This window comes from Protopterus annectens, chromosome 15.part0 (genome assembly GCF_019279795.1).
Source record: "Protopterus annectens isolate FY-2018-M chromosome 15.part0, PAN1.0, whole genome shotgun sequence".
NCBI lineage: Eukaryota > Metazoa > Chordata > Ceratodontiformes > Protopteridae > Protopterus > Protopterus annectens.
Genome location: NC_056749.1, coordinates 123,833,906 through 123,850,516, shown reverse-complemented (window position 1 = coordinate 123,850,516; position 16,611 = coordinate 123,833,906). Strand labels below are relative to the sequence as shown.

At 44.4% G+C, this 16,611-nt stretch overlaps 1 protein-coding gene across 5 annotated transcripts in view; it reads right to left on the bottom strand.

Annotated features, from left to right (window-relative positions):
- Nucleotides 1-16,611, bottom strand: part of FAM199X (family with sequence similarity 199, X-linked) — a 605,277-nt gene that overhangs the window by 499,802 nt on the left and 88,864 nt on the right. For all 5 annotated transcript variants that reach the window (XM_044057577.1, XM_044057576.1, XM_044057575.1 and 2 more), the window contains one exon: nucleotides 14,086-14,305. In XM_044057577.1, the coding sequence (XP_043913512.1) occupies nucleotides 14,086-14,305 (220 nt within the window). The remainder of the gene's footprint in view (nucleotides 1-14,085; nucleotides 14,306-16,611) is intronic.

Sequence of the window (16,611 nt, the reverse complement as noted above, 5' to 3'; positions counted from 1 at the left end):
AACAAATACACCATAAAGACTCCCCCCCCACCAGCTAGCTATTAGGAGGGTAAACACCCTAGGAGTACCACAGAGGGGAAGGAGGGAGGGTAATCCTGACTGCAGATGCTATCCAGTTCGGACATCTACATTTATGGTAGGTACAAAACTGTACTATGTCCTTCATGGATGCATCTGCAGTCATAACTGGGTAGAATACCATAGCCAACTAGGGGAGGAGGAAAAAACTAGATTATGGTGTGTTTAGGATCCCTTGCAGTACAGCAGTGGCAAACCCTGCTCGGGATCTGGAATATAGAGGCAAATTATAATGCTTGGCAAATGTATGCACGGAGGTCCAAGTAGCCGCCTCAATAATGTCTTTGGTTGCCACTCCTCGTAAGAAGGCTGTGGTAGTGGCTGTTGCCCTTGTAGAATGAGGTCTTATGTTCTGTGGAATTGGTTTTCCATGGAAGGAGTAACAGAATCGTATGCAATTTCCTATCCATTTGGAGATTGTCTGTTTGGAAATAGCTTTTCCTTCCCTTCCTGTTGCATAGGCTACAAAAAGCTGGTCAGTTTTTCTGCTACTTTTGTTCTGTCCAAGTAGTAGCGTAGCTGTCTATGTACATCCAAGGTATGCAGTATTCTTTCCCTCTGTTTTGTGGGTTGGGAAAGAAGGTAGGTAGGTGGATTGCCTGGTTTAAAGACACTCTGGATACCACCTTAGGCATAAATGTAGGATTAGTCCTCATGGACACTCTATCTTGGTGGAAGATTAGGAAGGGTTGTACTGCCATTAGGGCCTGAAGTTCAGAAACCCTCCTGGCTGAGGTTATTGCCAGTAGGAAGGCCGTTTTCCACGATAGATGCTGTAGGTCTGCTGTTGCTGCTGGTTCAAAGGGTGATAGTGTCAACTTTTCTAGCACAAAGTTCAAGTCCCAAGCTGGCAATGGTGGTTTCCTTGGAGGTTTTACATTCTTGATTCCTCTGAGGAACTGCCTGAGTAAAGGGTGTGAAAAAACAGGTGGATCAAAGCTGTATTCTGCTGATATAGCTGATGCATGTATCTTGATGGAGGAGTAGGACAGGCCTGAATGTAGAAGTTCGGCCAGATACTCCAGAATGTTAGGCATATCTATGTTTGACACATCTTTTCCTCTTTCAGTACTCCAAATGACAAACCTTTTCCATTTTCCTGCATAGTTCCTTCTTGTTGAAGGTCTGCGGGCTTCAAGAATAATGTCTTTAACTCTTTGGGAAAGTTCTGGATTAGCTGCTGCTATGTGATGTTCCATGCAGTCAGTTGCAACGTTTTTAGGTTTGGATGCATGATGCTGTAGTTGTTCTGAGTTAACAAAGGCATCAGGGGTATTGGCCACATATTGTTCCGAGACATGCTCCTCAGCAGTGGGTACCAGTGTTGTCTTGGCCAGTTTGGAGCTATCAGGATTATCCTTGGACGTTCTTCCTTGATTTTTAGTAATACCTTGTGTATCAAGGGAAGAGGTGGGAATGCATATGCTGTTAGGCCTTTCCAGCTGAAGGAGAGCGAATCCACTTTCCATGCTAGTGGGTGGAATGTCCTTGTGCAGAATTTTTTGAGCTGGTGATTGAGAGGGGAAGCGAATAGATCTATCTGAGGCATTCCCCATTTCTTTGAGATGGTCTTGAAGATGTCCGAGTGTAGCATCCATTCGTGGGCATCCGATGTGGTTCTGCTTAATATGTCTGCTAGAGTATTTTCTTTTCCCGGTACAAATATTGCCTGTAACTGGCTGTTGTAGCTGAGTGCCAGGTTCCACAGCTCCAAAGTCATTCTGCATAGGGGGTATGAATGAGTGCCTCCCTGTTTGTTGATGTACCACATGACTGTGGTGTTGTCTGTCCTTATCATCAACTGGCCCTCTTTGAGAAATGGTCTGAACTTTTGGATTGCCAGTTTTACTGCCAGCATTTCTTTTAGGTTGATGTGCAGGTGAAGTTGATCCTCGTCCACAATCCTTGCACGCATTTGTCCAGCATGTGGGCCCCCCATCCTAGGTCTGAAGCGTCTGTTGTGATGGTCTGGCTTGCTTGACATCTGCGAAAGGGTAGCCCTGGGTTTGACTGGCATGCTTGAGCCCACCATAGGAACTCCTGTTTTAAGCATGGAATTAGTGGAATTTCTGTTTCTAGGCTGTGTCTGTGTTGGGACCATAAATTCTTTAGGTACCACTGTAGTTTTCTCATATGTAGTCTGGCAAGTGGGACCAAGATTATGCATGATGCCATGAAGCCCAAGGCCTGCAGTACTTTTCTTGCTGTTAACTTGTTCTGTTTTGTTAGTGCCAAGAAGTAAAGAGGTAGTTCTTTTTGTTTTTCTGCAGTTAGGAATGCCATTTGTTTTACTGTGTCCAATTCCGCGCCCAAGAATGTCCTTGTTTGGGATGGTATCAGCCTTGATTTTGTAAATTGACTGTGAATCCCAGTGCTTGTAGCAAGTAAATGACCCTTTGTAAATCTGTTGTCAGCTTGCTTTTGTTGTCCCCTTGTAGCAGGCAGTCGTCCAGGTATGGGTAAATTTGAATTCCCTGTAGTCTGCAGTGGGCGATTACTGATGCCAGGCATTTTGTGAATACTCTGGGCAGTAGATAAGCCAAAGGGCAATGCTGAGAATTGATAATGCTCTGATCCTGCAAGAAATCTGAGGTATCTTCTGCAGATTGGTCGAATGGGGACGTGCAGGTATGCCTCCTTGAGATCTAGAGTTACCAGCCAACACTCCTTGCCCAGCATGGGAAGAAGTTGCTGTAGGGTCAGCATTTTGAATTTTGGGACAATGATGTATGTATTTAAGATGGACAGGTCGAGAATAGGTCTCCAACTTTTTCCTTTCTTGGAACTAGGAATAGTCTGGAGTAGAATCCTTTCCTTGTTCTGTTGTTGGCACTCTTTCCACAGCTCTCATGTTTGCTAACTGCATTATCTGTTGTAGAGCCTCTGTTTTTTGATTTGGAGGTAGATTTGGCATTCCTCTTTTGACTGGTAAAGTGTGGAAGTGGAACCGGTAACCTTGATCTATGGTTTGTAAAATCCACTTGTCTTTTGTGATATAGTGCCAGTTCTTTGAAAATAAGGTTAATTTGCCGCCTAATGGAGCTGCTATTTGTTCCCTGGTAGGCGGATTTAGAGTTAAGTCACTGTGGTTGTGTTGTTGTAGTGGCAGTGATTGTGTCTGTGCCTCTGTTGTTACCTTGCCACTGTCGTCCTCTGTAGGCACCTCCTCTGGATTGGTTTCTGCCTGTGGAACGTCTATTCCTGCCCCTTTGGGATCTTGCGGAGTCAGGAAAGGACCAATTTTTGGCAGGCCAGTTCCTGCTAAACCTTGGGGGTTGAACCTGCAAGAAATCTTTAACCGTTTGAACAGATTTTGCCTTTTCTTCCATTTTCTTCATTACCTGCTGGGCAGGTGTACCAAACAAGCTGGTCTTATCCATAGGAGCATCTAATAACTTAGCTTTAACATGATCCGGTAAAGCTTGTTCCTTTAGCCATGCATGCCTTCTTGTCACTGTGCCAGTCATGGCTGATCTAAATGAAGCCTCCAGTGCATCATAGCCACATTTTAAGGAATGGTTACTAACCTGTTGTATGTTATTTACCATTTCTAATACATATTTCTTATCAATAGATTCATCAGAGGATAGCTTTTTTGTTAACTGATCAAGCATAAACTCTTGGTATTGTATCATGTGAAACTGACAGTTTAAAGCTCTAGCTGAGAGAGTAGCTGAGGTGTAGACCTTTTTGCCCCATCTGTCTAATGACCTGGCTTCCCTTTCAGAAGGAATAGGGTTTTAGCTGTGGTCGGCTACTGCCCTGGGACCCTGGGATATAGTTTTGGGGTCTGCAAGTGGGGCCTTGTAAAGGTGGTGATGAGTGTCTGGTACCCTGTAAAATCTGTCTGGTTTTGCAGGGGCTGGAGGTAAAGAATCTGGTGCAGAGCAGACATCATTGAAGGCATCATCCACCACAGAGAGAACAGGAGGTATAGCTAAGGGCCTGTGCTGTGGAAGGTGCAGAAAGGTCCTAAGTCTTTTCTGGAGTCTGAGAAATCCTGCTGCTGCCATTGGAACTGCTCTGCATGGCATGTAAGGTTTCCCCAAAGGAGAATTCTTCTGGTGGGGAAGCAGCTGGAATGGATTCTTCAGCATCTGAGTCTTCAAAATTGGAGAAAGGAGCCTCTGGCTGGTCTGTTATGTCTGATTCATCGGCAGAATCATCAGAGGACACAGGCTCGGGGGGCTCTGCCCTAGGTCTCTTCTCTGGGGGCTGAGAGGCCCTGTCTGGGTGAGATTGAGATCCTCTAATTAATGAAATTAAATCTTCTGCCAGAGTAAGCATTTGTGAACTAGAAGAGGGCCTGGTTGTAGGGGGTTTAACAGGCACTGTTTTAGTAGTTTTGGCTGCTTTAGCCCTGGCAAAAGCCTTAATGGACATGGCTGCTGGAGGCCTAGCAGCACCACGTGCTGGGGTAGAGACATCCAAGGGAATGGTGTCTGATAAGTCAGTGGCAACCACCGTAGTGGATAAAATTTCTGAGGCCGATTCAAGAGAAGTAGCAGGGGCCTCAGTGGTAGTGATAGATTCAGCTGTACTTTGATCAGTTTTCTCGGTTTCGGCGGAAACCGAGACACTCATGATTTGCTTAACCATGGTTTCGGCGAAACCGCGGACCCATGTCGGTCTTTATCTTTGCGTTTTTAGCAGTTTGGGTAGACGGAGGATCCGACGGCATAATATACGCAAAATCAGAACCGAAAAACTGTTCAGCAAACTCCGACCGACGCCTAAGCGTTCGTCGGTTGAATGAAGCACAGGCCGAACAGGCTGCTACGCCGTGGGCTGGGCCTAAACAAGGCAGACAATAAGAGTGGAAATCTTTATGAGGTATTTGTTTCCCACAGGTTAAACAATTATTAACTTTTTCTGACATCGGCTGAGGCAAGAAAGAGTCCCCAACGGGGTACTTAGCTTTAGAAGTCTTCGAAGTAGTATTCGGTAGAAGTAATCTCTGGATCCGACCGACCGGCACTTGCGAACAGCTTCTGCTTCGGGCGCCACGCGGCAAGAAAGACTGAGGAAAATGGCGTCGGCTGATGCCTTTATACCCGAAGACCAACAGAGATGACGTCGGGTGAAGTGCGACATCAGCCGAAGCCGGACCCGGACTTTGGAATCCGGCCGACTGAAGGGCTGCCTGACGACAGGACAACCCAGTTGTTATGACTGCAGATGCATCCATGAAGGACATCCAGGGCTGTGGCCCGTACCAGAAACACCAGGTCTGGCCTTAGCAGGGCCTTTAGTGACTGAGGTAGAAGGCCTAATAACCTTTTGTAAGGATGGAACCACAGAAACTTGAGAGGCACCCTCGGCCTGACCTAACTCCTGAGAGGCCAACTCCTGTAAAAGTAAAGGTTCCCCCTGGGATTCAGCCGAGACCTCGGCTGGATCCACAGATTCAACCGTAGATTCCATGGAACCGGCGTCCGCAACGGACAACTCATCCGGTTTAGACCTTAAAGATTTATCTTTTCGCTTTTTTGCGGTAGCGGGCGTCGGAGGATCCGACGGCATGTTGTAGTTACACCGCTTACCGAAAACAAGCCTAGCACAGTCTAATCTGCGTTTAATGGTGCGCTTATTAAATCTAGCGCAAAAGCGACACCCGACTACGTCGTGCTCAGGCCCCAAGTAAGGAATACAGAGAGAATGATAGTCCCTATGAGGTATCTGTTTCCCACAAGAAATACAATTATTAACTTTTTCTGAAATCTGGATTAACTGAGGCAAGAAAAGACAAAAATTTTCCCCAACGGGGTACTTAGCCCAACTTGGACTTCGGTCTGAAACACGAAAACTGAAAATTTCAGAACGCCGAACGGCACTTGCAAACGCTGCTTCTGCTTCGGACCACGCGGCAAGAAAGACTGAGGATATGGCGTCGGTCATGCGCTAAAGTACTACTACGTACTGACGTCAGCTCCGGGCGCCCATGACCGACGCCAGCCTAACTCTTTGGTATTCGGGCCGACCCGAGGACAGCGGACTACCCACAGGTTATGACTGCAGCAATGTGAGACGAAGAACATCAGGGTATCGCTCCACCGAAACCTGAAGTAGGGGATGGGTGGGAGGGATGCAAGAATAGATGAAGATCTATAACACAGATGGAACGTTATGGTAAGACATAACTTCTTTACCTGATGTTGTAAATCTTCATCTATTCTTGACTGATGGGACAGAGTCCACAGCTACCTTGTATCCTGAGCACCATAGAACCAAAAGATGTTCTCCCCTGGAGACCATATCCAATTTGTAATGCATAACAAAAATATGAGGCTTGGCCCAAGTTGCAGCCGCACAAATTTCTGACATGGAAGCTTTGGAGTGAAAGATTGCGGACATCACCAGTGATCTAGTAGAATGTGCTTTGACTGGTTTTGGGAGTTTCATATTCAAGTTCTTGTAGATAAAAGATATACATTCTCTCAAACACCTGGAGAGAGAGTTACCTTGGACACTGATCTGCCTAAAGCTGCACTGGCAAAGGATATGAACAATTGATCAGATCGTCTAAACTCTTAAGTTCTATCTAGGTAGAACCGCAACTGCCTGTGTACATCTAGCAGATAAAGGAAGCACTCTCTCTCTCGTTAGAAAAATTGGGGTAAAATATAGGTAAGTCTATAGACTGATTGATATTAACATCCGAGATCCCCTTAGGAAAAAAGGTGCAGGATTTGTCCTGACTGACGCACTGTCCTTAAGGAAAATTAAGTAAAGAGCTTTATAACACAGGGCGTGTAATTCAGAGACTCGTCTCATGGAAATAACAGCTATGAGACATAACATTTTCCAGGAAAGGATCTTTAAATCGCAAGTAGCTGCTGGTTCAAATGGTGGTGCCGTGAGTGATTGCAGTACTAGAGTCAGATCCCAAGGTGGGACAGGATCTTTAAAAGGAGGTTTTATGCATATTGTACCCTTTAGAAAAACCTTACAAAGTCTGTGGAACATCAAAGGTTGGTCTCCAAATTCAATATGAAAATTTGAAATTGCTGCTAAAATAACTGACTGTAGAGGCAGAGGCTCCTTTATTACATTTGGCAGCTAGGAATGCCTAAATTTTCTCTACTGGTGCTGAAAAATTATCTAGTCCATTGTTAGCAGCCAAACAGAAAATCTCCTCCATTTTATATACTAGCCTCTGGGGATGGAATAGCAGATCCAGATCTGGGTCCAGAATCCATGGGCGGCAGAGGCCAAAGAAAGGGATACCATATCTGTCAAGGCCAATAAGGAGCAATGAGGATCACTTTGCTTCTCAGCCGAGACTATTTCTTGAAAAATACTGGGATCAGAGGGGGGGCATACAGTAGACCTGGGGGCCAATCGTGAAGAAGAGAGTCTCTGGGGGACTCCCCCTGAGGGGGAATTAGGGCAAAGTAGGTTCTGCACTTGTTGTTCAGGGGTAAGGCAAACATACTGCAGCAAGACTGGCCCCAGTGAAGAAAAATCTCCTCCATTACTCTAGGGTTCAAAGACCACTCGTGAAGCAAGAGGATGCATCTGCGCAACTTGTCCGCAATTATGTTGGAAGACCCTGGGATGTGCGTTGCTATCAGAAAGAGGTTGGAAGATATGGCCTATTGCCATGCTCGATGGACTTCTCAACATAATGGGTAGGACTTGGTTCCCTCTGTTTGCTGATGTACCAGACCACTGATATGTTGCCTGAATAAACAGCTATCATCCCTAGAGGTAAGGCAGAATGAAACACTTGCAATGCCAGAAGCACTGCTCTTAGCTCCAGTACACTGATGTGTAGGTTGGCCTCGGAGGGGGACCAAGTGCCTTGGACGATCTTCCCTAGATAATGATCCCCCCAACCCCATCTGGGAAGCATCCATGGTTACTATGGCCTTGGGCTGGGGGAAGACAAAAGGATGACCTTGAAGAATCTCCTTTAAATGCATCCACCAGATTAGATCGTTCTTGCACTGGCTGGAAATGAAAATTAAGTGGCCCATGGGATGAGAAAGAATTGACTACTGGTTTGCTAATAGCCACTGGTGAAGTCTCTTGTGAAATAGCCACTGGAAAAGTCTCATGTGAAATCTTGCAAGTGGGAACAAAAGTGAGAGCAGCTGCCATTGAGCCCAGGGCTTGTAAAATCAGTTGAGCAAGTATCTTGTTTTGAGCACAGCAGAAAAATAACTTGCATCTGTATCTTCTGCATCTTCTGCGATCTGTGAAGGGAAAGTGACACAATGCAAGAATAAGTGCTGAGAGGAGCACCGATGAATTCCATTTTTTGGGTGGGAGTTGACTAGGATTTCACAGCATTTACTGTTGTGTCCAATTGGCGGGACAGGTCCAGTATGAAGTCCATAGTCTGTTGCAGTAGATGCGTGGAGGGAGCGGAGAGGACCCAGTCATCTAGGTAAGGAAACACTCAGAATCCGTGCAGTCTAAAGTGAGCTGTCACTTCTGCCATGCATCTGAACACCCTGGGGGCTGTGATGAGACCAAAGGGCAGCACCCAGAACTGGAAATTACTGGCTCCTATTCAGAAACGGAGAAACTTTCTCAAGAGTTTGTCCACTTTTATTTGTTAATACAGGTCTTGATATTGGATAGAGCACATCCAATTGTCTTTCGCCAAGAAAGGGAGAACAGACTGAACCGTAACAATCCGGAATTTTGCTTGTTGGATAAACTTGTTTAGAACACCAAGATCCAGAATTGGTCTCCAGTACCCAGTTTTCTTTGGCACTGAAAAATGAATCTGGAGTAAAAAATGGTTCCTAACTGGTCTGGTGGGACTTCTTCGATGACTCTTTTCTAGCAGCTTTTGTACTTCTACTGCTGCTTGAACACTGACTGGGTGGAATGTTGGGGGAGTCTTGAAGGGATTCTCGGATAATGGGTGAATGGAATTGGATAACCTCTGATAATTATCCTTGGCACCCAAGCATTGGTGGTTATGCGTCGCCAAGCATTTGGGTGCAAGGAAAATCTTGCCCAACTGCCTCCAGAGGAAATCGAGGCGATCTATGCCTGACATACAAAGCTATGTCCAACCCAGAATTAATGGACATGCTCCACCTCAGAAAATCTAAATCCCTTAGAACCACGCGCTCGAGGGACTTGAACCTCAGCACAGAAATAAATAGAACATGCTGGAGGGACTTGAACCTCAGCACAGAAATAAATAGAACATGCTGAGGGACAGATTCATAATCCAGAGGCTCTCTTCACTCTGGAATAGAATCCCAGTCCATGTTAGGCAGAGCACCTCACTGACTCTCTTCAAGAGGAATCTTGATGAGTGGATGGGAAATCGTAGGTTTATCCCGGGGATTACTTCTGTGTCACTACTAGACAGAGGCACAGTAAACTAACCTTAAAAAGGGCACAGCAAACTCAAATCAAAGGGTGGCGAAAGCCAAACACACTCGGGCTAGGCTTATAAATGCCCCAGGGCAGATAGCCTGAGCACTGCACAATGCTGCACAGTTGTGCGCCATACCTGGACAGATAAATCTGACAATTTTTCCCTTAGATACAGCTGTAACCCATTAGAGTAGTCCTCATTCTTAGTACTTTTCTGGTCTAAATACAGCTAGTGAGCTGTGACCTATTAAACCACCAGCATAAAATAAAACAGCAGAAATAGCCATCCACAGAGCACCTTCTTGATCAGTCCTTAACACCCCCCCCTTGTGAGAACAGTCCTTCAAACCTAACATTGTGGAGAGTTGGACTACCCTTGTTTCTCCTGCCAAACTTGTTGACTTGGGTCTCTTAAGGCAGTCTAGCAACTGATCCTTGCACACCAACATCCTTCTACTAATAACTCACTCTAGTACAGAATGTGCAAAATGTATCCCTGCTCTCTTGCACTCAAAAAGTACAGTTGTGTACAGTTACCATAAATGTAGATGTTAGATTGCCTTCACTGCTGCGGTCATTTCATTTGGGTTATCTGCCTGCAGGTAGCCCTCAGCCGGCCTGAATATAAAAAAGTCTTGAATTCCTGAGTTGGATGCCATCTCTTCTTCCATGACATCAGGGGTATAAAACATGCAGCCGACACCATTGCATGAGTTTTTCGTGCCTCAGATGTCAGGTGCCCCAACAATGGAAAGCAATTATATGTTAAGTTACACCTCCAACAAAAAGAAAATACACCAGAAAGCTGAAATATACTAAACAAGAGGAAAAGTATAGCCAAGAGAAGTCAGGGGGCTAGTGGGAGGGTAACCAGGACTGCAACAGTGAATATACTTAAACACCTACATTTATGGTAAGTGTACACAACTGTAAAACGTTCTTCATGTTTCACTGTTGCAGTTATTACATTTGGGTTGATTCCCAAAGCTAAGGAAGGGAGGAGGAAGTTAGAGAGCATTAGGACCAGCTATTAAGCCCTGCAAAACTACAGTGGCAAAACCAGTTCTGGATTTAGAAAAAATAGGCATGTGGTAATGCTTGGTGAAGGTATATACAGAGCTCCAGGTAGCAGCTTCTAGATGTCCCTGGTAGGGACACCTCTGAGAAAGGCTGTAGAGGTAGATGCAGTCCTCTTGGAATATGATCCTATCCCCTGTGGGGTAGGTTTTCCATGGTACTTATAGCAGAAATGAATGCAATGGGCTATCCACTTAGAAATGGTTTGCTTTGAAATGGCCTTCCCCACTGCCAATGCAGCAAAGCTAACTAGCAGCTGTTCAGATTTTCTGAGAGGCTTAGCCCTGTCCAAATAAAATCTAAGTTGCCTGTGCACGTCCAAAGAGCGCAGTAGTCGCTCTCCTTTGTTTTCTGGATTTGGGAAAAAAGTAGGCAAATGAATGGACTGATTAAGGGCCAAACTAGACACCACCTTGGCCATAAAGGAAGGATTGGTCCTGAGGGACACCATGTCTGAATGGAAGAGGATGAAAGGCTTCACTGCCACGAGGGCCTGTAATTCAGACGCTCTTCTTGCTGAAGTGATGACTAGAAGCCAGGCTGTTTTCCAAGAAAGGAATTTCAACTCTGCAGTTTCAGCTGACTCAAAAGGAGATAGAGTGAGCTTTTCCAATATAAAGTTAAGGTCCCAGGCTGGAGTAGAGGCTCTCCTGGGTGGTCTTAAATTTTTGGCCCCTCTGAGGAATTGCTTTAGCACGGGGTGAGAAAAAAAGTACAGTTGTCTACACTTACCATAAATGTAGATGTTCAAGTGTATTCATTGTTGCAGTCATCCCATTTGGGTTATCTGCTTGCAGTAGCCCTCAGTCGGCCTGATTATCAAAGTCTTGGGTCCTGCGTTGGTTGCTGTCTCATCTTCCATGATGTCAGGTAGTCAGGGGTATAAAGCATGCAGTCAACGCCATTTTATCAGCTTTTCTTGCCCCAGATGTCAGGTGCCCCCACAATGGGAAGCAATTTTATACAAGGTTAGACCTCCAACAAAAGGCAAATACAACAGAAAGCTTTAAGCATAGTAAACAAGAACAGAGGTATAGACAATAGAAGTGAGGGGGGCTGAAGGGAGGGTAACCAGGACTGGAACAGTGAATACACTCAAACATCTACATTTATGGTAAGTGCACACAACTGTACTATGTTCTTTGTGTTTCACTGTTGCAGTCATCACATTTGGGTAGATTCCCAAAGCTAAGGATGGAAGGAGAAATTTAGATAGCATTAGGACCAGCCAAAAGCCCCTGCAAGACTGCAGTGGCAAAGCCAGCTCTGGATTTAGACAAAATTGGCAAATGATGATGCTTGGTGAAAGTATGTACAGATCTCCAGGTAGCAGCTTCTAGGATGTCCCTGGTAGGGACACCTCTGAGAAAGGCTGTAAAGGTAGATGCAGCCCCGGTTGAGTGTGGTCTTATCCCCTGTGGGATAGGTTTTCCATGGTGCTTACAGAAGAAAAGAATGCAATGGCCTATCCATTTAGAAATGGTTTACTTTGAAATGGCCTTCCCCTCTGCCACTGCAGCAAATGCCACCAGCAATTGTTCAGATTTCCTTTGAGGTTTAGTCCTGTTCAAGTAAAATCTAAGTTGTTTGTGCACATCTAAGGAGTGCAGTATCTGTTCCCCTTTGTTCTGTGGATTAGAAAAGAAGGCTGGCAAATAAATGGACTGATTAAGAGCCACACAGCTTGGGCATGAAGGAGGGGGACTGGTCGTGAGGGACACCCTGTCCACATGAAAGATGATGAAAGGCTCCACTGCCATAAGGGCCTGTAATTCATATACGTTTCTAGCTGAAGTGATTGCTAAAAGGAAGGCTGTTTTCCAAGAAAGGAATTTTAACTCTGCACTTGCAGCTGGCTCAAAAGGAGGTAGAGTGAGTTTTTCCAATACAAAGTTAAGGTCCAAGGCTGGAGTTGGGGCTCTCCAGGGTGGCTTTACGTTTTTGGCTCCTCTGAGGAACTGCTTGAGCAGAGGATGATAGAAGAGGGGTGGTTCTGTGTTGTAATGAGCTGAAATAGCTGAGGCATGAATTTTGATGGAGGAAAAGAAAGGCCCTTGTGAAGCATCTCAGTTAAGTATTGAAGAATCTGAGGTAAATTGGGCACTGCTGTGTCCACCCCTTGAGTCTGGTTCCAGGAACATAATCTTTTCCATTTTTCAGCACAAGATTTTCTAGTACTAGGCCTCCTTACCTCCAAAATGACATCCAACACTTGTTTACTGAGGGCTGGTTACGGAGAGATTAGGTAATTAGCCAGGCTGCCAGGTTCAGGGTTTTAAGTGGAGGATGCAGAATCTGGCCCTCCTGCTGGGACAGCAAGGTAGGGGTCTGAGGCAGGTGCCATGGAGCCAGCAGTGACACACTGCACAAGAGGGGGTACCAGTGTTGGCGTGGCTAGTCTGGTGCAATCAGTATCATCCTTGGTTTGTCCTGTTTGATCCTCAGTAGTACCTTTGACAGGAGAGGCAGAGGAGGAAAGGCATAAACTGATAGATTTTATCAGTTGAAGGGCAGGGCATCCACTTTCCAAGCTTGTTTGTGGGGAGTCTTTGTGCAGAATTTGTCCAGTTGTTAGTTCTGAGTGGAGGCAAACTGGTCTATATCTGGGCTCTCCCATTTATTTATCAACATTTTGAAAATCTTTGGTTCAAGTTTCCACTCATGTGGGTCCATGAGATTTCTGCTTAGTTCGTCTGCCAGTGTATTTAGCTTTCCTGGCAGGAATTGAGCCTGTAGATGCACTTGGTAGCTCAAGGCTGTGTTCCACAGAGCCACGGCTAGTCTGCAGAGGGGGTATGAATGGGAACCCCCGCTTGTTTATGTACCACATAACAGTGGTGTTGTCCATCTTTACCATTAATTGTCCTGGAAGAATGTGGTCCTTGAAGGCTGCCAGAGCATTCTGTACAGCTAACATTTCTTTTTGATTGATATGCAGGTGCATTTGACTAGGGTTCCATTTGCCCTGAATTCACTTCCCTGCCAGGTGAGCCCCCCCCCCCATGCATAGTTTGATGCAGCTGTTGTTAGGGTTTGGGTGGCAGGGGGTGGAGTGAATGGCAGTCCCTTGTTTTGGTGGCAGGCCTCTGCCCACCAAAGGAACTCTAACTGCAGGCAAAGTATGATGGGAATCACTGCTTCTAGATGCTGAGAATGTTGACACCATAGGCTTTTTAGATACCACTGTAGTTTCCTCATATGCATTCTTGCATATGGAGTTAGGAGAAAGCAGGAGGCCATGAACCCCAAGGCTTGCAGTATTTGTCTTGCAGATAGCAAGGTTTTTGTGGCCATTAATTTGAAGTAAGTTGTCAAATGAATTTGCTTCTCTGGCGTGAGGAAACTCTGGCGTGAGCACTGCTGCTGAGTGCTGCTTGAGTACCGGTTAACTGAGAGTTTACTGTATGTACTGCATAGATAGAAAGCATTTCTCACATACCTTCCTCCACAAAAAGATTACTTAAACCAAAACTAAAAGTCAAAATTTAGGTTTGCGACTACTAATAATACTAGATCAAGGACAGGCAAATTAATGGTAGGGGCTTTTTGAGTTTTTGCCATACCAGTCCAAAATCATAATCATACCTGCCATTCAAACTCGCTGTCAGACCAATCCCAGTAAGTGCTGATTGAAGAGGACACATCACTGCAGACACTGCCCTCCTGGAAAAAGTCAAAGGAAGCGATGTCCTGATCATCAAACAGCGAGTAACAATCATCCTGGTCACCAACCGAAGCAGAAGAGAAAAGCTCTTCACTGCACTCCGAGCTGGCAACACTGGTTCCACAAGATGTTAAGTTCCACCTAAAAATTAAAAAAAAATGATAAAAGCTAGTCCCTACTACAAATGTCTAAGTTGTTTTAAATGAATAAATACAAACAAAAACTGAATACACTTCATAAGCTCATACTGCAGCAGCAGCAAATGACAGCCCACCCATTTCACTGCATAATTTACTAAAATACACTGTGCCGCCTATTTAATTACGATCCTTTTAGGCAGCAGAAACAAGCAACATAATGGTAACTAAATGTTTAACTAGCATAATGAACAATGTCCCAAGTTTACAAATGGTAAGCTTTACTTATAAGCACAGCTTTGTGTGCCATTCATTTCCCATGACAGCATCCATTATGTCCACTCACCACATATCAGCATATGTCTGGTGGCTTATCCAGCCACCAATTCAGAAAGCAAAAAATAATGTAATAATTATTTAATAATATTTAATAATTCTCTTTACCTGCTTAAAGTACTCTGCCAGTTACTTTTCTCCCTACATCCCAAACAAATATAATGTCTAAACCAACTACCCCGCACCAACTACAAGTCTTACTCTTACTCTCTCTCTTACCCTCACTAACTACTGCCCACCTCTTAACCTTCTACAAACATCCACTTTACTCTACGCTTTTCTTCCCCTCTAAATATACTTCCACACCACCATTAACTATCTATCCAACATTTCTTAATCTTATATTTAAACCTAGCTATATGCTTGCCAAATACCACAGAATAACTCCTATTAAGTATACCAACCAGAACACTAGAAAAGTAATTGACTTCTGTCATAAGCCTCTCTTCCCTAAACACATTATACTGCTACACTTAATACTAGATGGGGATATTCACCCTAACCCAGGCCCAAACAATACCCTTAACACTCCAACCTGCAACCCAAATAAAACTAATAACCCAACCACCAAACCATCTAACTCACTATCTATAGCTCACCTCAATATACGTAGCGTTGGCAACAAAATTGCTCAACTTCATGCCCTTTTAGATGTTTTCTTATTTGACATCCTATGCCTATCTGAAACTTGGCTAAAACCTACTGTTAAAGACAATGAAGTCACTCCACCAGGGTACAATATCATTAGACTTGACCGCACAGTCAAAAAGGGAGGAGGAGTAGCAATCTTCTATAAAGCAGAACTTCAGGTTACTACTCTAAACGTTAACCACCATCAAACAATAGTGCTGAAATACTTATCACTATACTTGAAATCAACACACAAGTCCATAAACATTATCTGTATATACCTTCCCCCAAGTAATAACATCACTACACTTGAAAATATCCTTAACTGGCTTTCAACCAATCTCCCACAAGAAACCATAGTACTAGGAGATTTCAATGTAGACTGGACGACCTGTAGTAATATACACCCAACCACACATATTAACCTTTACGGCTTCTCACAAACAATTAACTCCACTACCAGAACTAATAGAACTAACAACAAAGAAAGTACCTTGGACTGGATTCTTACAAATAATCCTCAGCAAACGTATAAAGCAGGTACCCTCCCAGATGACCTCAGTGACCATTCACTAACCTATATTATCAGACATAAGACCAACCTAACTTTCCCTCTCTCCTATAGAATACGCACAAAAAAAAAACACAAATTCAGAACTTTTCCAAACAGAACTCAAACAATGTAATTGGTCACCATTAAAATTTCTTCCACTTAATGAAGCCATACAATACTTCAATACAATATGCCTAGCAATCCGGAATCATCACGCCCCACCACGCTCAGTTAGATATAAAACTAACCCAGCACCTTGGCTCACCAATAATACCAGGCAAAAAAATCCTTCTCAGAAATAAATCTTGGGCAAAATGGTGCGCGACTAAAACACACTCAGATCACCAAACCTTTAAACAACACAGAAATAATACCAAAAAAGCCATCCTATTAGACAAAAAGAACATTTACCTTCAAACACAGCAAACCTACCACAATGCACCAAAATTCTGGTCTAGCATTAACAAACTTCTTTACCCAGGCCAATCTATCACACCCAATCCACTAGGCTCTAACCCTGACAATCCCTCACATACTGCTAATGCCTTCAATTCTTTTTTCACTAATGCTATCCAAAATCTTGCTAGCCATCTTTCTCCTGACACCTCAAATCTGCCAACTTCTACCACTATCCTACCTCCACCTTTCCATTTACAACCAGTGTCTACTTCCTTCATCTGTTCCCTTCTCCTAAAATTAAAGCCTACCACTCCATCAGCTGACCAACTCTCAGCAGAATTCCTGCAAAAATAAGCTAAAGCCATAGCTTACCCCATCTCTATTCTGATCAA